The sequence below is a fragment of the Diceros bicornis genome, chromosome 7 (genome assembly GCF_020826845.1).
Source record: "Diceros bicornis minor isolate mBicDic1 chromosome 7, mDicBic1.mat.cur, whole genome shotgun sequence".
Classification (NCBI taxonomy): Eukaryota; Metazoa; Chordata; class Mammalia; order Perissodactyla; family Rhinocerotidae; genus Diceros; species Diceros bicornis.
The window spans coordinates 62,046,612-62,070,421 of NC_080746.1; the positions used below are offsets into that span (position 1 = coordinate 62,046,612).

At 38.5% G+C, this 23,810-nt stretch overlaps 1 protein-coding gene across 1 annotated transcript; it reads right to left on the minus strand.

Annotated features, from left to right (window-relative positions):
• Positions 1-7,239: 7,239 nt before the first annotated feature.
• LOC131408043 (olfactory receptor 51Q1-like) lies at positions 7,240-8,184 on the minus strand. Its single transcript, XM_058544611.1, has one exon. It carries the CDS (start codon positions 8,182-8,184, stop codon positions 7,240-7,242), a length of 945 nt encoding a protein of 314 aa, XP_058400594.1.
• Between the last annotated feature and the right edge of the window lie 15,626 nt (positions 8,185-23,810).

The following is a 23,810-nucleotide window of genomic DNA, read 5'->3' on the forward strand; positions in this document are numbered from 1 at the left end:
ATTCAGCAGTTAGTGAGGAGTCAGATAATCTTCAAATTTGACCAAGGCAAAACTACCTCTTAATTACACCTCACAAGTAACCCAAGCTTCACTTGGCCCTTTGCTCCTATGGAGCCTGCAGCTCACTCAGATTTGTTGCATCTTCAACCAATTACGTAATTATGACCCAGCATGGGTAATCCAGCCATGGCCTCTCTAGCTGTCTAAAAACCCATTACTTCATGCTTCTCTATACATAATCCTGTACGGTAGTTTTGGAATCAAACAATCTGGTTTAGAATGTCCGCTTCCACTTACTGGCTGTGTACTCTTTGGCAGATCATTTCCTCTTTCTGTGCTTGGGTCTGCTAATTTTTAAATGGGGATAAAATAATATCCACATTATTGGATTGTTTTAGTAATTAAAAGTATTAACATATGTAATGCACTTAATAGTTCCTGGCTTATAGTTTATAATACAGAAGTTTTAATTTTTATTTTTATTATTATTGTTCTTGGACATTTGATGAAAATGACATCATTTGACATTCGGGGTGAGAAGGGTCTTGTCTGTCAAAGAAAGTGAGGACTTTGAAAAACTTGCTCATAAGCACAATGCTTGACAGTATACAAGGTACCCCAATGAGAAAACTTGCATTCTATTCTCACAAGGACCCTGTGAGACAGCAGGGAATGATAGAGGTTTTAGTTCTATTTGTCAAGGGAAGATTTTGAGATTCTCCGAGACTGAGTGACTTAAGGTATTAAGCTTAGAAAATGGAGGAATCAAATGCATAGAGCTGGTGGTGGCTTTCCTCTGTAGACCAAGGTGTTCTTGGGTGTAGAGCATTGAATTTGTGCACTCGTGTGAGGATTCAGAGGAACTCCTGAGGATGTTGGAAGACTTTGCTTACAAGTTTTTGGAAGACTTTGCTTCCTCAAGGCCCTCAAAAATCTGGTACAGATCTACAAGAAGTCTAAATTGTGGGTCAGCCATGTGGACCAGATGTTTTTTGGACTCCTTCTGAGATTGAACATTCATTCATCAACATTTATCAAGTGCCATTGAAGCAGACTCTGTGCTAGAGTGTTTGGGTAATCAAAATATATATCGCCATACAACCAGGATCTAAGATTACGGGAAGATGGAGTCTTTAAAAGTAGGTATTCTGGGGCCAGCCCATGGCTTAGTGGTTAAGTGCATGCGCTCTACTACTGGTGGCCCGGGTTAGGATCCCGGGCACAGCACCGACGCACCAACTGTCCAACCATGCTGAGGTGGACTCCCACATACAGCAACTAGAAGGACATGCAACTATGACATACAACTATCTACTGGGGCTTTGGGGAGAAAAAGGGGAAAAAAAAAAAGGAGGAGAATTGGCATGGATGTTAGCTCAGAGCTGATCTTCCTCACAGAAAAAAAAACAAAAAGTAGGTATTCATTCAAATATTCACAAATATAATCGAGTACCTACTTGTTATCTAGTACTGCATGAGGCAAACAAGATAGAAGATGATATGTATGTGCTTGTGTGTAGGATTGTAGGTACAAAATGATGGTCTAACAAATATTAATTGAAATTATTAATAATAGCTAGTAGAAATCTATTAGCAGTAGTATTTTAGCAGCCACTATGTGCCAAGTACAGCATTATTAGGAGATTTAAAGTCATTATACCTTAATAGAACTCTATGGAACAAATTTTTTGCATCTTATTTTAACTGATAAAAAATAAAATCGGATAATTTGAGAAAATTTTCAAGACCATGTAACTAGTAAATAATTGAGTTTTAAAAAATTTCTGTGCAATAGCTTAAATGTTTCTACACTATAAATATAAAACATTAGATGTATTTCATATATATTAAATATAAAGTGAAGAGACCCCTCATCCCTAACTTCCTATATTCCTTAGAGATAATCCTTCTTTATAATCTAGTATGCATCCCACTGCACCTTTTTCTACACGTTTACCTACACATATATGAAAATATTCCAATATATATTCTTTAGTCAATGGCAGGGGCTGTGCAGCACTGTTAGCTCCATCACGCTACAGTAAGAGCAGTGCTGGTTGTGTGCATTCTTGGGTTACGGCGAATATAGACTAAGACTCCAAATAAGCCAATGATTTTTAAAAGTGATGAATTCGTTGGCTTTACTATTAACAACAGAGAGAGAAGAGAAGACATTTTCTCAGCATCTACATTTAGGAAAAAGAATTGGGAAAAGAGACCTTGGTTTCCTGTCTCCAACCCACCTTATTTGGTGTCACCAAGTTTTCTTCAAAGCTCCCTACGCATGACCCTAGATGAGTTATTTGTTCTATAAACCACTCCCGCCATCTTGTGGCTTATACAGCATCTACAGGCTACTTCTGAGAGAAAGAAAATGAGGAAAACAAATAGCCCAGGGCTAGCAAATAGTAAGCCAAAAAGTAATAATGATAACAGTAGTTGTTAATGTAGTTATTATTTATTATTCCTACCATTGACTGTCTCAGTCTTTTATAGTGAATTCTAAATCCAGAGTCTGGATTACTAATGTTGTGAGACATTAAATAGGTGAAGGAGATCTTTCTCTTATACTGAATGGCCACAATTGGAACTGCTACAGTAGAGTGAGAAATAAATTTTATGTATATTATCTACATAGACTAAATTGAAGTGCCCAGATTGTCAGGTCAGAGACATTTATAGAGAAAGTTAAAATCAAATCCCCAGAGGAGTGCATTTCTTGATATGTTACTGTTCTGCCATTGGGCGTTGAGTTTTAATGACAGAAAACATCTAGTCTGCTTTATTTATTTACTGAGTTAGTTAATGATAAGTAATCATTTATTTATTTAATGAGAAGCTCCTATATTTTAGTATTTACTAGGTACTAAGGATATATCAGTACGTGTATTCTCTGCCTCTATAATGCTTACATTTTAACAGGAGAGGCAAACAATAAAAAAAAATAATTACAACTTTATACAACTGCTATGAAAGAAACAAAAAAAAGGATGAGGCAATAGAGAATAACAAAGAAAGACTTGCATAAGTTCATGTGACAAATGAGGGCTCTCAGAGGGGGTGATAGTTAAAAGGTGACCTGAGAGATACAGAGGTAGAAAAAGCTTTGCCATACTACTATTTGTCCTGGAGTTCCAGTTCAATGAACTGAGAGGGAAAAGAGTCATATGACCGTATTTCAGAAAAGAGACTCTTCAAAACTGTTAGGGCTACCCAGAGGGACTGCCTTTCCTAAAGAGCACATAGTCTGAGTCGTCAGAATAGTGATTGAACCTTTCCTTCCGCTGGCCCTAGTATGGAAACTGAAGTAAAAACTTTGTTCTAGATATTTCTAGTACATTCATGGGAACTGGAACATGACTTTAAAGTCCGCGTCACATTCTGATGTTTATACCCTAGTCCTCAAAGACCTTTCCCAGGAGCCAGGGTCTTTCACGTTAGTTCTTTGTTTTTTTTAAATCAAATGAAAACATTCATAAAAAAATTTGAATATATGATTCTCGCACTCAGTGGCCCACAAAAATTCTGCAGAGAAATTGAACAGACTGTAAAAACGTGAGTTGTAGCTTAGAGACATAAAATCACATCATAAAGAATTAACAGAGTGACCAGAGGCAGAGATATCCCAAGAGATAATGATAAGAATATCTCAAGAGATAGAGAAAAAAATTATATCTCATTATATCCAAAGCGTGACATTAATGTTAAGAGTGGAAATAACACAACAGATCATAAACAATAAGAGAATCCAAATTCTGTTTATTTTATATCAAAACCTTAAAGTTCATGAAATAGTCAGCTTGTTCAAAAGATACAGGTTCAGGTATATATTAAATGTTCTAATTTTCAGCCTTCTTTATAATTCATCTATGATTGAGACCACATTGGCTATACCCTTTAGGTCACTGTGATATTCAGATTTATAATAAGATATATATTTGGTCTTTGTCACCTTTTCTGGTTCAGAGCTACTAAAACCCTTGGAATTTCCTAAATGATGAGAGTGTAAAGATGTCTTTGTTACATTAATGAGGTGACCTTTAGACGCCATCTAAGGATGAGGGCTTGTTGCCAGAAGAACCAGTCTTGTGGTTAGAGGGTTGGAACTTTCAGGCCCACTTCCCTGACCTCTGGGGAGGGCAGAGGGGCTGAAGTTGAATCAGTTGCCAATAGCCAATGATTTAATCAATCATGGCTATGTAATGAAACCTCCATAAAAACCCAAAATGAAGGGGTTGGGAGAGCTTCCAGGTTGGTGAACATGTGGAGGTGCTGGGAGAGTAGCAAGCTTGCTGGGAGACAGCATAGAAGCCCTGCACCGTTTCCTCATACCTTGTACTATGAATCTCTTCCATCTATCTGTTCCTGAATTACATCCTTTTACAATAAGCTAGTGATCTAGTGAGTAAAATGTTTCTCTGAGTTCTGTGAGCTGCTCTGGCAAATTGATCAATTCAAGGGGGGATGTGGGAACCTGTGATTTGTAGTCAGTTGGTCAGAAGTGAACATAACAACCTAGACTTGCATTTGGCATCCTGATATGGAAGGGGTCTTTAGAATCTCCAATCTATGGCCTCACCTTTACTTTATTTCAACTGCAAATACCCTATCTCTTAATAAGATCACATTCACAGGTTCCAGGTGGGCAGGAATTTTTGAGGGATGTCATCCAACCCAGTACACATATTAGACCCATACTGGCTGGCATCAGCTTGCTGAAAGAGCTAAATTGACACACTTGCATATATGAGTTCTCAACAATGAGTGGCAGAGACTGACACTCGGATATACCACACATCCACTTATGGAACAGAATAGGGCTCAACAAAAGGCAACCAATAGACTATGTCCTGAACATACTAAAGACTCAGGTATCTAAAAAACTATTCCTGAGTAACTGCCAGTTTACTGAAAACTGTATTGAGTTATGGTTTCTATAATGAATATGGATTATATTTTTAGGGTAGCAATTCAGAATCTAATTTCCCCTATCTTGAAGAAGTAACTTATGTTGTTGTCTGTAGCTTTGTTGATAGAGCTCCAACATCTTATGGAAGAATAAGAGAGGAGAGATTCTTGTTCTCTTCAAGTTCTGCATTCAGAGTTCAACAACATAACCCCAAGCAAATTAGTGTGTCCACTTGTGACTTTAGACATTGAAGAACGGTGTGAAAATAATGGACAGTATCAGTTTATGGCAGTGGTGACTACTTTGCCTCAAGTAAGAGGGTCCTGGACTTGCTGCAGTCACGGCCCGAATACCCTCGTGAGTCCATTTCTGCTTTTTGTTGGTTGAATTTCTGATGCTTGGTTAGTGGAAACTATCAGGATTTCTGATGACTTTCTATTTCTAAGTCTTATCTCAAGATTCTTGTAAATTGTATCTGGGAAAATAATTCCCCAATACATCCCTGCCATTCCCCCACACTGCACTTTTTTATTTTTTAATTTATTTTCCTTAAGACAATGAGAAAATTTTTCTATTTCTCAAGATGAAAAGATTCCTAATTGATACAAATATGCTTAATTTATGTTTATTTGTCGTTATTTTAGGGGTATTTGACTCTTTATTTTTTGGAACGCGTGCACAGAAACATTCCCCTTAGAGAGTGAGTGGCAGGATGAAGTAGCTGTCAGTGAATGCTCTCTCCTTTTCCTGGTGGAAGTAACAGCTGACACGTGGTTTGTATGTGTAGAGGCTACTGAAGTTCTGTAAAAGAGAATCCATTGCTAAAGTGGTATGTGGTGAGGAATGCTGATAATTGATGATTGAGAGAACATGGAATAGATTGATTATTTATTGGATAAACATTCTGTCATTTATAACCAATTTCTATAAGGGATCTCAAATAATAAAAAGGAACTTGTCAGAGAGATCTAAAAGGACAAAGTGGTTTGAAAATGGAAAATACAGCAGTCTTCACAGAACCCCGCAGAACACTTTCGTCACGTGGCCTTGGAGGATGAGATACATATTGGCCTAATGTTAATAAAAGCTGAAAGAGTTAATTTCCCTTAAAGAATTTTAAATGCTTAGCATGGATAATATGCTTCAAGCAAACTTAAAAGTAAAAAAAAATAACTTAAGTACGAGAAAATAACTTCAGTTATCTGGAAACATAAGAAAGTGAGACAACAAACAACTAACTAAGCACATAGCAAGTACATATTGTGCATTAGTGCTATGAAGTCAGTAAATATGTTGTTATGTTAGAGAATAATGGTAAGAATAACGAGACAGTTTACTGCTATCTATTAGATAAGCTGGCAAAGGGAGATAAATATAAGGAATGAATTAAAACCGGAACATGAGGGGAAAGAAAGTGACAGAGTAAATATTATTGTACAATTTGGAGTAGGCTCCTTGAAGAGAAAGTATTATGATGACATACCCAGGAAATAAGATCCTCCTAAGTTCCTGTGGCTCTCCAAAGGAAAGTTTGGAATTTGCATTGGTACATAAATTGAGAGTCTAGAACAGAGGACTAAGCTTTACAATTGTTATAAATTTGAGGTCTGTAATAAATACAATAGGAACTATAGAAATTGGAGACAGTTTTTGACTCTCAAGTCATATCCTGCTCATTTTTTCTAACACATCCAAAATATGGCAATAATTTGTCCTTAACCGTATTGTTTCCATCAAGGGCCAAGGCCAATCATATAATCTTTTTATGAAAAAATCAGACCACAATAAATATAAATCACTCATTCTACTTCACTAATGCCTAAGAAAGTCTAGCAAGACCATTAACCATATTTTCACACCCCAAACAATGTGATTCAGGGAGATGAGACTCAATTATAATGGGTCTTTTTACCCAGAGAGGACAGAAGATGATGAAGCTAGAAGTTAGTGAAAACCATGCCTGAAAGAGGATGCTATGGGTACAACCAGGAATGCCATGAACTAATGACAACTGACAGATAAGAATAATATTAGCCAAGTGGAAGTAAGAATAGAAATTTCATGAGTAAATGCAAGCAAAAGGAAAAACGTTGAGAATTATAGCTTTGAGGAACTTAGTATGCAAATATCTCATGTAAATGAAGCAGCTACATGAAGTGTCTGTGATTCAGCTTAGTTTCAATTACAAATTCAGGAAGCACGATAAAGTATTTAACTCTCATTCCTACTTTCAGATTTATACATGACTGGACACCAAAGCATAACTTTCCAAGCTTCCCAAATTCTTTTTTATGAGGACTAGTACCAAAACCCCACTTCTCAACAGTCTACTACAATGGTCTATGAGAAAAGAGGTGAAAAATCGCTCGACGAATCTGTTTGGTTTTAACACTGTAGATAATGGGGTTCATCACAGGAGGTGCTAGGAGATAGACATTGGCTATAATGACATGTACAATTGGAGGGGCATGCTTGGCAAAGCGGTGAGTCATGGACAATCCCACCATGGGCACATAGAGCACAAAAACAGCCAAAATGTGGGACAGACAGTTATTGAGTGCCCGGAGACTTTCAACTTGGGAGCCAATTCTCAGCACACTTCTCAGGTTGAGTGCATAGGAGAACACAATGAGCAGAGGGTCCAGTGTAATAATGAGCAGAGCGAGAACAAATCCATACCAATTATTGATAGTAGTGTCAGCACACACCAGGCGAATCATATCTTGATGGAGGCAATAGGAGTGAGATAGATGATTGGAGCCACAAAAAGGAAGCCGTTTCAGCAGGAACAATCCTGGAAGAACCACCACAACACAGCGGCAAATGATGGCTATACCTATTCTGCTGATTACCTGGTTGGTGAGAATGGAGATATAATGGAGGGGGTGGCAGATGGCCATATAGCGGTCAAAGGACATGGCCAACAACACAGAAGACTCCATAAAGAAGAATCCGTGGAGGAAGAAGAACTGAGCAAAACAAGCCTCAAAGCTGATCTCTGAGGCACTGAACCAGAGGATCCTCATGACTGTAGGCAAAGTGGTGAGGGTAAGCCCCAGGTCTGTTAAGGCCAACATAGAGAGGAACAAGTACATGGATTCATGTAGAGAGGGCTCTGCCCTGATGACAGCCAGTATGGTGGTATTGCCCATGATGGAGATAGTGTAGAAACAACAGATGGGGATGGAAATCCAGGCATGGAAAACCTCAAAGCCAGGGATGCCCATCAGGATGAAGTAGAAGGGGGCTTGAGTGGAGTTAGTAACCAAAAACATGACTGGAAGAGGTAGCCACAAGACCAGATTCCTTGCCAAATCTGTGAAAAGTGGAAAACATAAAGATTGGAGTAATTTTCTATGGCCAAATAAAGTAACTACGTGATATATCATCAAGGAAAATCTGGGGGAAAGGGAGATAGTTTTAAAATGAATTAACAAAAGTTTTATAATTTTTGCTTGTTCTAGCTCAGAGCTTGTCATCTCTTGTCTTTCTCTGAATTGAGAGCGTGAAGTGGTCATTTTTTTAAACCCAAGTACTTGTTTACCTGTCGGGAAAGCAATTATGCTTTTGCAGCAGAAAGGTTAGGAGTGTTTTATGGCTGTTGGAGAGAATAGCTGTGGAGAAGAGATTATTGTAGGACATCCTTTGATGCCATGAGGCTAGGAGAAAAGAGAGAGCTAAGCCCAGTAAATGTAAAAAGTAATCCCAACAAAGCTATTGACACTTGAGCAAGCCAAACCACAAAAGGGAGAAATGAACTGAGGAAAAGAAATGGGGAAAGATAATGCCTGCCTTCAGAACCTAGGAGCCCTGAGAAAGGAGAACTTGTAGAGGCCAGGTGGTGCAGGGACTATTTGTTGGCAAAGGAAGCAGAAGAGGACCTTGCGTGAGCCAAATGGATAAAACTCTGGTATCCAGATATCTGTCAAAAGGATCCATGTTAGATCACCAGGCTAGGGAGCACTATCTGGGAAAGACTGTAACAATGAGTAGGAGCATCTCTGTGGAACAGCCTCACAGGGTGGGATTAAGTCAAAATATTCTTAGTATATAAAGCAACTTGACCCTTTGGATCAGCCAATAGTTTTCTGTGAAGATCTTTAAGTTCATAGTGATCAAAGTTTGGATAAACTACTTCATCAGTTTGTTTTTAACATTGGTATCTTGTAAAACTTCCTTGTGCTTTTTCTAAACTTGCACTTGAAAACCTTAAAATATCTCGCTGTTTCTGCTTTCCACCAGAAAATGGAAATTAGTACTCAGGAGTCCCCTAGAGCCCAAGGATCATCATAGGTGTTATCTTAACCACTACGAAGGCTGGCCGATTGAAGAAGCAGAAGAGAACAGGAGGAATACCGGGCTATATAAACCAGAATCCCTTCCTATTGACCCATCACTATCCTGCCTCTATACTGATGGCCTCAGACCTTCAGCAGTTTTGCATCACTGAGAGACTCTTTCCTTGGTGCCCTTCCTCTCGAAATACCGTTACCCCTAGAAAGTTTCCTTCAGTAATCTGTGCCTTGTCAGAATCTAGTGAGCCCGTAGACCATGATCTAGACTTTTAGGTCACATCTTCCAAGCTCCTTCAGCCTCGCTCCTCCTTCCCTTAGCTCTGTAGTCACAGAAATCTCTTTGTCCAATTCACTGAAATAACTCTTCCTGTTTAGCCTGACTTCCTATTCCATTTTTCTGATATTCCATGACCATGTACTTCACCCGTGTCTTCTTGCCATGTGCCTTCAGTTTTCTCTGTAACTTCTCACCCTGCTGAGTAGCAGCATTTGTATGGGCTCCTACAGGTCCTCAGGGAAAGAAGCAGTGTCTTTGTTTACAGGAACCCATGAGACAGAAGCAAGGAAGATTTGTGTGGCAAAGATTGCTCTGTACCGTGTCCAGATAAGGAACACAGAGAAGAGCTCAGAGATTCCAAGCTGATTTTCCAAGGACAACTTGAGCAAAACTAAAACCAAACCAACCAACCAAACCGAAAGCTTTGCATAAATAGTTTCTCTAGAGATGCTTTTGACAGAGAATAACTGGAATTCTTCTGAAAAGGAAAAATTATTAGGAGGAAATTCTCTTTATGAAGTGTTTATTATCTGAAACCTTAGACTAGGAATTTTCCAGTACTCTTCTCTGTTATCTACTGTTTGTTTTTTCCAGTAGTTGTGAAGATAAATTAACTCAGATTCAGAGAAATGTAATGATAAAAGTTAGAATTAAGTACCAGATAACTCTTAGTTTATTTATTCTATAGTTGAACAAAATTAGGATTTTTCTTTACAATACATAATTGTTTTCTTTTTTTTTTTTTTTTTTTGTGAGGTGGACCAGCCCTGAGCTAACATCCAATGCCAATCCTCCTCTTTTTTGCTGAGGAAGACTGGCCCTGGGCTAACATCCATGCCCATCTTCCTCTATTTTATATGGGACGCTGCCACAGCATGGCTTAACAAGCGGTGTGTCGGTGCGCACTCGGGATCCGAACCGGCGAACCCCGAGCCGCCGCAGCGGAACGTGCGCACTTAACCGCTTGCACCACCGGGCCGGCCCCCATAATTGTTTTCTTTTCAAAATTTTTATAACTATTTCGCCAATATGATCAGTAATCTTTTTTTTAAGGAAGCGCAACTATTGCATTTTCCTACCTAAGTGGTTGTGAGTTAGGAAAATTTGGATTCAAAATCTAACTTGTGTACTCATTAATTCTGTGACTTTGGGCTGGTAACAAACTTTCTTTGCCTGAATCTTATTTTCAGTATATCAGGGATAATAATCTTGATTGGAAAGTGCTTAGGACACTTCCTGGGATACACCAAGACCTAAATAATTGTTAACTCTGGTAATTCTAATTGTTATTATTGTTATTATTATTATTATCCAAATTCTCAAATGTACAGTATATCTTAATTACTTTCATCAGCCTATCTTTTTTCCTAATCCTCAGACACTGTGTCAGGGTCTTCAATAAGTAAAAAAAATCAGGTTATTAAGACTCTGTTCTCATTAGAAACATAAAAAGTGGTTTGAGAACCCTAATTTTTTTTCTCAGAAATTTCAGCAAACCTATATCGCTTAACCATTTAATGCAGGGACATTTTTGTATCTTAAGAATGCATAAACCAAAACGACCATCCTTGCCTTTAGTCTGGAAAGAGTAGAAAAATCACTAAGGCATAGGGGGAGCAAGCAGAAATGTATCATCTGTATACTTAGGCAGAGGGAACACAAAGACAGGAGATCTATGTATTTAATGGCATTTCAAATCCATAGTATTTTGAAATACTTTCCCCCAATAAACAATATTAAAGTCTGAAAAATACAGACTTTAATATGCCATTGACTTGCGTTTTGGTAAAGACTTGAACTATGACAGGAGACCTCCTGAATCAAGTTCTGACTATGGCTTACCAGTTATGAGACCTTAACATATTTATCCAAATACACTGTGCCTCAACATCCCAACTCTCAAGTACTTCCCACAATTGTTGAAGAATTTTACTCTGTTACAGCAACATATGAGAGTTCCAGGTGCAACATTTACGACAACATATGGCATTACTGTCTGTTTTAATTGTAGCAATTCTGGCATGTGTAAAGTGATATTTTATGGTGGTTTTATTTGCATTTCCTTGATAACTAATAATTTGATTATCTTTTTACATGCTTCTTAGCCATTAGAATATCTTCTTTTGTGGAAAGTTTTGGATTAAATTTTGCTTGATTTTAAGCATGAAACTTTTTTGAAAAGTGATTTTCCTGTGCATGTGCTTGGATGTACAGGGGAAGGACAACACAGGAAACAAAACAATAAACATTATTATCAATAAAAAATAATTGCTTGTTTTTATCGGATTGTCTTCTTATTATTGAGTTGTAAGAGTTATTTATTTAATCTTCATACAAGTGCTTTTTCAAGCATACATATTGTAAAAATTTTTTTCCCCAATCTCTGGATTGACTTTTCGTCTCCTTAGCAGTCTTTTGAAGAGCTGACTTTGTTAATTTTGATGAAGTTAACTTTATCAATTAATTTTTGTTTATACCTTTTACTATTTTGTCCTAACTAAAAACAGTCACAAAGATTTTCTCTTATTTTTTCTTCTAGATGCTTTATAGTTTGGGTATATTTTTATTACGTACATGTAGGTCTTTTTTGTATTTAAATTAATTTTTGTGTAAGGTGTAAGGTAGATCAAACCTCATTTTGTTTCTACATAGATAACCAGTTGTACCAGCACCATTTGTTGAAAAGATTATTCTATCTCGCAAAAATAGTTAGTGACTTCGTCAAATATCAATACTTGATTTATGTGAAGGTCTGTTTCTGGACTGGCTCATCTGTTCCATTGGTACGTTTATCTCTCATTATGATGCTTCTTTACTATCTTGTTTACTGAATATTTATAGTAAGTTTTGAAATTAGGTAGTATTCAGAGCTCTAAAAGACTGTTGTCTATTTGCAACATTGGCTATTCTCAATCTTTTTCATTTCTATAAAATATTAAAATCAACTAACGAAATTCTAGAAAAAAATGTGCTGCATTTTGTTGTTTTCTTCCTCCCCCAAAATGACCAGTTCTGAGGTCTTATCCATTTTGATTATTACTGGATTAATTTACTATTATTCGGTTAAGACCTTCCAAACAAAACAAAACAAAAAAGATGTTCGTGGACAATATAGGATAATGATTTGCTTTTCTCATAAATGTCCTTGCCCTGTTTTGGAATCAAAAATGTTTTGACTCATTGTGTTGGTACATTTCTTACTCTTCTATAATATTATAATTCCATTTATGTCCCTAGGTGTCCTTTGCTCTACTGTTGAGATATATTTTTCTTCTGCTTATATAATAATTCCACAATATTTTGTTATTATTTTTGCTTTAATAGTCAATTGGCTTTTGATTAACAATAATACAAAGAAAACAGTCTTAATCTCAATTATTTTTTAATCTGAAAATACTTAATTCACCTTAATTTTTTTTTTTGAACCAGTTTACTTTTTTTTATTGTGAAATTTTTGTTGTACATTATTGTTTGTCAATCACCATATAAATGCATCCCTCCGCCCCTTGTGTTTTTGAAGGAATGTTTTCCTAGAAATCTACATTGACAGATTTTACTTTCACCACTTCACAAATGAAGTTCATTGTTTTTTCTGAGTTCCTTTTTTTCTGAGGAAAAGTCAGACAAAATTCTTCTCATAATTTCTTTGTATGCAATGTGTCTTTTTCTGTGTCTGCTCTTAAGATGTGTGTGTGCATGTGTGTGTGTAGTGCTTGGTGTCTTCAGTTTGAAATATATGCATTTTTTGTTTGTTTTCTTTTTTAATGGATCTTGCTCAAAATTTTCTCAACGTTTGAGTTAATAGATACCCTTTATGTTCAAATTTTGAAAAAACCAGCCAAAAATTATTCAAAAAAATGTTTGACCCCTTTTTTTCTTTACTTTTAAAACTCTAATTGCACATGTGGTAGACAGCTTGATATTGTTCCACAGGCTCTGAGATTCTGTTAACTTTTTTAAAAAATCTTTTTGTTTCATTTAATGCTTTGATTTAGATGATTCATTTTGATGTATCTTCAGGTTCTGTTACCCTTTCTTCTATGTTGTCCAGTCTACTCTGGATCCCATCCAATAAATTTTTTATTTTAGTATTTTATTTTTCTCTACTAGGATTTTATTTTTTTTCTTTTTCACAGTTTCCAAATATTTCCTGAAATTCCTAATCTCATCCATGTCTAAATTCCTCATCTCCTCATATCCAAATTGGTGATATGTTACAGAATAAGACAAACAATGTTAGCTTAATGGAAGATGAGGGACAAGTTTTAGTAGATATTTTTGAGATAACAGTTGTAGGCCATGGGAGAACCAAGAGACATTCTTCAGATATCACTCGAAATGAATCCCCACTGGGCTGAAGCTAGAGTGTGGAGTACAACTTCAGATAGCCCATCAAGACTTGAAAAGAAGTGGGTGGTCACCATTCTAAGATTCCACGGGAGGCCACCTTGTGGTATCTCTTTTCTCGATTGTCATTGGTATCTACAGAATAAATGGGTTGTAAAGGGTCTTCTGATTCCTGCTTCTGCTCTAGGTTGTTGAAAGGAGAGGATATTCTTAATATACTGGAATTGCTAATAGGGAGATGTGGACAGGCCAGAAAAGAGAGAAGGTCCAGTTTGACCAGCTATTGCTAGGAAGCTTCCAGAAGAGCTGTTGGTCTGCTATTATTTCAAAGAAGGCCACTTTACTGGTTTTTACAGCTTCGCTTTGTACTCAATTTATCTACACAGGAGCAATGTGACAAGCAATGCTTCTGTAGACTTTGAGGCTCATGACAGTAGAGACCTTCCCATTTATTTACTGCTTTATCCTAGAATTTTGTACAGTGACTGGCATATAGTAGGTGCTTAATAAATATTTGTTGGATAAATGGATATCTGTGGGGGTCCATGAATGTCCCTATGTAAATCTTTTTATCTCTGGATATATGGGGGTGATCTGTAAACTTCCCAAGTTTGACTAAAGAGACACATTCATTCCCCAACTTTAACCAACAGTGTTGCTTTGTGACACTTTTGGGAATGTGCCCAATAAGTGTTATTGGGCACATTCCCAAAAGTGAGAATCCCTGGGTCACAAGATTATGGTGATGGTTGTTACCAAGTGATGAGTAAAGTCCTTATGATCAGAGTCAAGTGCATCTTCTGCCAGAGGCTGGCTGAAGAAATTGGAGCAGCAGGATCCTGGATAAAGTTAGGGCCCCCATAAGCAGTGTACTGTTATTTTGAAGTCGGCCAAGAAGTTAAGCCTCAAGGGTGGGAGGAGGGGAAATGCAAAGCCTATGTTAGACAGTAGTGTGATAACTATACTTACATAGAGGCATAGTAGCAGCCGAGTCCATGGTCCGTTGTGACTAGTTGATAAGCCCAGTTCCTTTCTCTTAGGCCTACAAGTAAGGCAGAGACTTCCCATGTGAACAATTCCACTAGTTTGTTTAGCATAACACCTGCATGACATAGATAAATAAATTCACCATTTAGGCTTCCTCACTGCTGTGAATGAGGAAGCGCAGAAACAGTGCTACTATTTAGGCTCTTTCTCAGGCTTCCTAAGAAAGTATACGTGGAGTGGTTTGTGTTAATTTAGTACACAATTAGTTAGTTTATTTTTTTCAGGAATTATCACTTCCTTGTCATACATGATCCTCTTAATAGCTACCTGAATCATGTATTAATATAAATATACTTTACTGTAAAAAGGGAAGCTGGGAAAGGTTAAATCACTTGCTTGACATCATATGGCTGGGATTCAGCTAAATAATCGTACTTAGAATTTCAAAGTCCTACGAACTTCTGTTTCTTCATACCATCTTCCAAGAGGATGAGTTCATCACTATTGTAAAATATTCCGGTGGTTAGTTGCATGCTCGGAAAACTATATCATCCCCTCTTCTTTTCTTGGCTAATTCACTACTGTAACACATATTGGTTTATCTGGTTACTGCTCTAAGAAGTCTTTTCTAAGCCCTTAAGTCTGGTTTAATTTCTTATTTCTATGGGAGGGTTTATACCACTCCATTGTAATTGACTTAATATCTATCTGTCTCTCCTAGGAGAAGACCACTTCTTAATCATTTTGTATCCTCAGTTCCTAACATATAACAGAAAGTCAGCAGGACTAACATGAAGCAAGTGGCCATCTAAGGTGCAAATTTAAGGAAGTTCTCATTCTAGGGGTCTTGCAATTGCCAACCTTGCACTTGCATGACAATGAACACGAGTGCCTCCGTTCATTTTACTCTCTAGGTGCCTACCTTGTCTATCCTTGGCCTGGCTCTGATGCTCAATATTTGTTTGGGTGAAGAGGGGAGAACAGCTACCTCTCACCAAAGTTTTATAAGAAATTCTTTCTCTGTAGGGACTTTCACACTGATTCTGAGATCCTGTTAAACTAACACTACTTCCCAGATCATGGCTCAGCTGACAATATCCTTTTCATGGGAAGGAAAAAAAGATATGAGATGAGAAGCCTGATGAAGAAGGCAGAGAAAGTTAGCAAAAGATCTCAGAACAGAATGGTTCTACCTAGGCTCAAAATACACATTATTACAAAAGGACTGGGAAGGTCACAGGAGTTGGGTAAGCTAGAACTTGACGATAAGATATAAATATAAAATAATTAGAAGATGTGTTTACTTGACTTCAGGAGAGTAGGTCCAGACTGCTATGTTAGGAGGTGTCAATGTGTCAGTGTATCAGACTTGATTCACATCTTGATAGTCTGAAAGTCATGTAGGTTGCACTCTCTTAACATGTGCCTCATGAGTCTCCTCTTTTTGCCTATGTTCTGTGACTTTCTTCATCTCTCATTGGAATTATAAGAGTTTCTCAAATATTTTCCATTCTTCTAGTACCGTAACACCAATATCTGTTTTTATTACTCTCTATAATGCATTTTAAAGGCTTTCTGAACTCTTAGTGTCATTTATCCAACGTGTTGCAAGATCTACTCACTGTAGGCAAAATCCAGTTCTTTATCTTCCTATAACACACAGTGCAGGGAACGGGTGAAGCTGCAATGTGCTCACAACAGATTCACGGCCAGTGAATGAATAACAAAAAGAACAGATCTAGGGAAAATGCCTTCTCTTTTATAAGGTTTGTGGAAGAGACTATGGAATGGCGTAGGAAAAATTCTGGGGAACGTCAGACTTGCTTTGGCGACAGATGTTTGAGTTCTCTGAGCTTGATGGGCCATGAGGAGAGACAGACAAGTAAACAAAGACAGGCAGGCCTTAGCCCAAGTTGGTGGTGGTGGTGGGAGGGTGGATCCTTGGCTTTCCAGAAGGAGTCCCTGAAAAATTTCAACAACGAGGATGAAAATTCGTTCCTCTCAGAATGACCGGAGAGAGATAGGATATAAGGAAAAAAGAGCTTTCTGAGAGGATTGCTGTGGGAAGATGTAGAACCTTCTTCTAAGGAAATACTCCAGGCTCTATGCTCACATAGATGCTGGCATCCAGGGAGGCAGGTGATTGGACAAAATAAACTCCAACATGAAGCTTTCTTAAGGGCTCTGGACCAGGCTAGAGGTTCCCTTTGGCAAGCTCAAGCTCTGAGGATCCTTCCAGCCTGAAAGATCCACATCAATCCCACACCACAAAATGTAGTTCATCCAGGGAAGGCCTCATTCAACAGGCCTGGACCTTGGGTCAGGGGAAGAGTGAGCTGAATCTATATCCCTTTTCTGTGACAGAGACCCCAAAGTGAGTCTGTGAGTCTGGAAAGACTGAGAACCCTGAGTAACGGTTTAATTTAGGTCTGTGTCTTGTCGGATTGGGGATCCAAAGCCTCGTCAATATGACTGAGACTAACGGACACAGAGTGAGATCTATGTCTTATGAGATCATCATCTTTAGGATCTGAGAAAGTAGAGAAAAAATGTCATCTCTCTCCATCAATTTCAGGTTTGTATGTGAGTTTACAGAGGTTTGAGTATGTCCATTTTGTGTGTGCATGAGACACGGAAAGGATCATCCTCAGAGGAGGAATGAACTGGCCAGCAGTTTTCAGAGCTGTGTAGGAGGTACATAGCATGTGGGAAGAAGGTGCTGGAAGAGAAGATCCACTTTCTTGATCTGTTGGCAATCGGGGTAGAGGGCTTAAATTTAAGCCCATCTTTGGGCTGAAGGTTGCTCTTGGTGGTTACATTGGAAAACCACAGATGCATATTAACCAGTTGTTTCAGTGCTCTAGGAGTAAACTCATACGCCCCCAAGCCTGGCTCAGTGAGCTAGGTATTGATTCTGCGTACAGGGTCCCTAAATATAGCTTATACTTAGACCTCGAGAAGAATGCCAAACTCAAATACTCCTGTCTCTCTCTCCCACAGGCCTTCTCATGCTCTGATACAGAACAGGCTCAGTTGAGCTCCTTGTGGAAGAGAAAATGAGCTAAGACAGTCGTGTTCTCACATACACACGCAGCCAAAGGCAAAGAGATACCTCTCTGTCTCTCGCTATGTCTCTCTCTTTCATGGACACAAACACACACACAAGCACATTTGAAAATAATATTACACACACTAAAAACCACTAGCACATGTACGTATAGGCACACTCTTGCATTGATGCTCCCTGTAGGACATGGACTAAATTATGTTCTCAATAAAGGCAAAATTTTCCCAAATTTCTCTGGTTGGGATTTCTTCTCCAACAAGCCTAAATGAGGATGGACAGCTCTCCCCTGTGTACCAGCCAGAAGCCTCTGCAACAACTACAATTTGGTAAGATGCCGCACTCCCTGTATCCTGTTCTGTCTGCCTGACTCTGCCTGCCTACACTCTGGCCATAACCTCTGGTTATTTACCTGGTCTAAGGTGGTGCCACATTTATCTAGGTGTGTTCTGATCACACTGGCATGTCATAAGCTTCATGGGCATCTATCCTCAGTTTGGATCTATATGCACCATTTGGATTTCACTCTCGTACAACTCTGATCAACCATCCCCAGTTTGAAGGATATAACAATATAATACCTTGTTCACGCCAATCTTCAAGTGTGAGTTTGTGTGTGTGTGTCTGCATGTTGAAAGGGAAGAAAAGCATGCATATGACCTGACCACATCAATCCAGGTTCTTTAACATAAACTGAGGAAGAAATGCAAATTGATTTTTCTAAAAGATGATGGTATTTGCCACCAAAAGACTGAAGAAGGCAAGAAGAGAAGAAATGTTGAGGAAGGACTGCTTGTTTAGGGTTTGTTGTAGGATTGTCCCACACATTCAAAGTTGAGTGGAAAAGCCTGAGACACTGGTCTGGACATGTGTTTGGGATGGCAGTATATACAGAAGGTTTTAATATAGTAGACCTCTGGGCTCAAAGACACAGTGACTGGCAGAAACGAAGAGCAAATGAATGATCTTGTAAAAGAAATACAGAAACGGACATGGCAATGGGTGCAAGAGTAAGAGGACCTTGGAACAGCGATAGCTGTGGTGCTTCAAGTAGGATGAGCAATTGAGAAGCCACTGTGGAAGTTGCATGGATAATCTTCTTACACCACATCCAGCCTCTTCACAAACTATGGATCCATTCTAATGAACAAAGGGAGAGAGCAAATGAAGTGACAGGTGATGGAGATCAGTTTCTTCCTAAAGTAGAAAAAATGAGTGAGGCAGGATCACCTTTCTTGCAGCAGATATCTGCCAGCACCCAAAGTCTGGAGACTGAACTCCATAAAATTAGCACTCTTCAGCCGCAGGTGAGCCCCTGGAAGGAAAGAAGGATGGGGGCCAAGGAGGGTAGAGTAATGATGGCTTCTGCCCACACAGCTCCCAGCCCTGGGAACTCTTTGTTTGTCCTCAGCTTCTCCCAGCTGGAGCCATGGTGTTTCACATGCACAGAGGATGAAGGAGGATAAATCCTTTCTGGACAACCACAGTCTGATGCCTCTCACTGACCCTGGTATCATCCTCACCTGCTCTCTTCCCTCTTCAGTACAGATTACCTGGGCTTCACTTTTTCCAAATTAGCAGCTGCTGGTGAGTCTTCCACTGCTGTCCAGTTTCCAGGGTGGGTGTTAGGGGATCATATGAAAGGAAAGAGAGAAAATGCGACAAGAGGGGGATGTACAGGGGTCCAGGGAAGTAGTGATCCTGGAAGGAGGTGGTCTGAATCTAATTCTGGCTCCTCCTCAAAATGCTTAAATGAATCTAGGCAAGTGTATTCTCCACACTGGGCCTTATTTAATTTTTTCATTTGTAAAATTAAGTCTTAGAATCCAGGATCCCACAGAATCTCTTCCACTTCTGATCTCTTAGCATCTATGCACAGAAACAGAGCCAGACAAAGGATCAGCGCCTGCTTTCCCCAGGGAAGAGAAGAGATTATCTGCGATATTCTGTTCCTATGGCCAGGAGGAAGTGCTGCCTGGGTCCTCCTGACCTGGGCCTACATGGCCAAATCAGGCGCTTCCTGGCTCTGGAAATCAGCCTCCCACTGGCATCAAGATAGCATAAACCCTTTGGTCTCCATAGACTCCCCCCTGTCGAGCTATCTGGGACATTCAGCCTTCCCTTTTCCTCTTATCAACCAAATAGCCATTCATTCATTCAACACATATATTCAGTGCATTTTATGTGCCAGAAGACTGAACATAGCAGGGAAGGTCCTTCCCTCAATCTGTGTGTATTAATACAGACAATTCTCTTTGATTTCCCCAGTATCCAGGATATGCCCTCCCCTCTTCCAAAATCCTCTGTCACCCCAGTCACAAGAGGCATGTTTACAGATGCATTTGAATATTGTGGGAATGTTCTCCCTGGTTCAAGCATGAGGTTATCTGGTCCAAATCCTTTTGCTTAGGCATGACTCTATTTGCATATTCTCCTGCTCATAAGAAACAGTGGCCTCCACCACCAATTCAGTTAAAAAAATAGCAAATATTAAATTGAACAAAAGAATATTTAGAACACATAGGTAAGGTAGGCAGCTAATTGCTTATTGCATGGTGATAATCTCTCTTTTCAGGAATTTCCTCTTCAGGTCTCAACTGTACCTCCTGTGCTGTGAATATTGTAATTACATTCTCATTATACATGACTATGTGCTGACAAATGGACTGTTGTTTTTTAGTAGAAATGGAGAAACATCTCTTGCTCCCAATGTGTGGACAATTGTCTTTCATTTACAGGAAAAACTCACTGGAAATTTTATTCTAGGATGAATAATCCCAGCCCTGTCATGATCTCTCTATAGACTTCTCATTTCCATCATATCCCTCTCCCTGTCCTTCTTGTGCTGACGGCGATGAAAATGAGACTCAGCATCAAACTCCAGGCACTAATCAAGACAAGAGGTAAGCACTTGAGTCACTCATTCACTTATTTAGTTTTTTATGCAAAAACACATAGTGGTGCCCACCATATGTTAGACACTGTTCTGCACTCCAGGGGTCTTATGGAATTCATGTAGTTGGTACAAAAATGTGAGTTAAATCCTAAGTTACAAACACACACACACACTCATATAAGGACTATATATAACATACAAATAATGTATATTGCATATATGGTATATTAGATAAATATATGTATGAATATATAAGTATAAATATATGTTTAAGTATACCTTTTTGCTTGTATATACTTATACTTTTTATACCTATATATAAAAAATATCTATATAGTATATAAAGAATATATGTATATAAAATATATACTATATTATATAAAGTATACATAAGAAAATATCCTATATATTTTATTAATACTTATACATATTTGTACATATATACTTATATATACCATATTAGTAGATACTGTATGTAAATAAGTATAAGTATATATACTTATATATATAAAAATTATAAAAGATGTATGTGTGTACATTTATACTTTAATAGTGCTGCAGGCTGGGTACCTTGTGAGTACAGAGAAAGATTTTCCTAACTCTACACAAGAAAGTCAGGAAAGATTTGTCAGAGCAAATATCTGTGCTGTCTTAAAGTATCAGCAAATGTTCACTGGTCAGAAAAACAAGGGTGGTTTATGTTAGGAAAGCAAGAAATAATGCCATATAAGGAATAGAAACAAGGAAAGTACACACGGGGAGTTGTAGAAAGACGATATGAGTTTGCTGACTGTGGTAAAAAAAAGAGGAGTTTGGAAAAGTAGCAAAGCAGGAAGGGTCTTGCTAAAGACAGAGTATTACATTGTATTAGAACCATATCCTTTGGAATTAGGAAGACAGGGGCTCGAATCCCATCTCTGATGTGAGGTCACTGTGAGGTCTTGGGAAAGTTATTGACCTTTTCTGTAGCTTCCTCCTCTATGAAGTGAGGATACAATACTTCATGGTTATGAGAAATAGACACGATTATGTTAAGTTTTATACAGTGTCTGAATCATGCATGGGCTCAATAAATTGGAGCTGCCACTGTATATAGCTCTTTTACAAGTTTTAACTTTGGTGAAAGGGGAGCTATTGAAGGACTGATTACACGTGACTGATGGAGTTAGTATTTTCTGGAAAACTCTCATGGCTGCATTGGGGAATGAATCAGGAGAAGGAGTGTCAAGCCTTGCAAGTTAATTGACAGAAAGTCAGTTAAGCAGGTGTAGAAAAACTAAGAAATATGACAGTGAGCACAGAGTGGAGGCAAAGCAATAGATTACAGGGATATTTAGGAGGTAGAAAATACTTTAACTCGGTTAAAAATTAGATGTGGGAAGTGGGAGTGTGTCAAATAAAGCATGAGATCCAAAATGTTGTCATGTATGATTGGAAGGTGGTAAATGATATCATCAAAAATGCATCAATAGGAGGAGAATCAGGTATGGAGAGGGTAGATGACGGGCTCAATATTAGACGTGTTGGGTTTAATTGGCATCCATTTGGAGCCATCAAGGAGGAAAGCAGAAATTCAGGCCTGATGTATAGCAGAGTTGTCTGGGCTAGAGATAAACATCTGGGTCATCAGTCTACTACTACTGCTATTACTAATAACAATAATAATGAGAAGAATAGAAAATACAATGAAGGAGAAGGTGTCCAATGTCAGAAGACTGACTAACACGAACATTTGGGCAATGGATGAAAGAGACTGAATTTGAACTGTGATAACAATTAAAAGAGAACCAGCAGGTACTGGCATCAAGAATTCAAGAGAGAACTTGAACAATTAAGACAAAGCCATAAAGACCATCTTTGCAATGAAATCAGGCATGATTAAATGTCTCCACTGAATTTCATCCACAGAGTCACTGGAGAATTTAAAGAACATTGCTTTAGCTAAGTGGGCAAAAAAAAAAAAAAAAAAAAAAAAAAGGTTGTTGGGTGGTTGGTTGAGTAGTGAACTGAGGGGTGAAGAAATAGAAAGGATAAATGTGAATAGTTCTTTCATCTCCTTGTCAAAGTGATGAAGGGCTGACCCTGGTCCTCCTGAACATTTTTTATTCTTGCCACCTCCTTCCCCCTTCTTTTCAGTGTATGACGGTGTCAGTTATCATCGCTATCCCTCCTTGTTGCATCCACCAGCCACCTTTCCAGACACACCACTTTATTCACTGAAGGTTTTAGCACTGACTCACTTTTCTCTTTCCACTAGTGACGCAGGCATAGTTCTCAGTGACTTCAATAGTTTCTCCTTTGATCCCATCAGCAGCCTTACTCTCAGCTCCTTGAACACCTCTCATCAAGGATTGTGTTCTTTACCTTGAATCAGCAGCTCAGTCCCATCACATACTCAAGAACTCTGATCTCTTTTTACTGTCCGTCACTCTCTCATGTTTAACTTTTCTTTTTATCCAGTTTAGCGTCCATAGTACATCATCATACCCATTCCTTAACATATACCCCTAACTTTCATCATGCTGACCTATCCTAACATTAGTCTGGTTAAATTAGTCCCTCTACACACTTCTGTCCTGAATTTGAGCAGATAAATATAGTGATTAGAAACACACCTAAATGCTGACTGGTTCCACTTTGAATTAATAAACATTGAATGCACCATCATCACTGCCTGGAATCCTGCATTGCCTTTGTCCATCTGTTTGTTCACTCTTCCTCTTTCTCTCATGAATACACTCTATTTTTTCAAAGAACTGCTTTATTGACACTGTGAGATTGGGTTTGGTTGTACACTCAAGTGGTCTTGTATAGAACCTGGGAACTGTGGTTGTTCTGGGCCAAAAGCAGCCATGGCCACAGCAGAAAGAATCAGAAATCTTGACATTAACATAGTCTTTCTGGGGGTGGGCTGGGATGATTTTATTCCTAGCCACTCCTCTGACACTGCTTCTCAAGGTCAGCTGTGAGTTCCACATTGCTAAATTGTTTGGTCACTTCTCAGTCCTTATTACATTGACCTCTTAGTGACATTA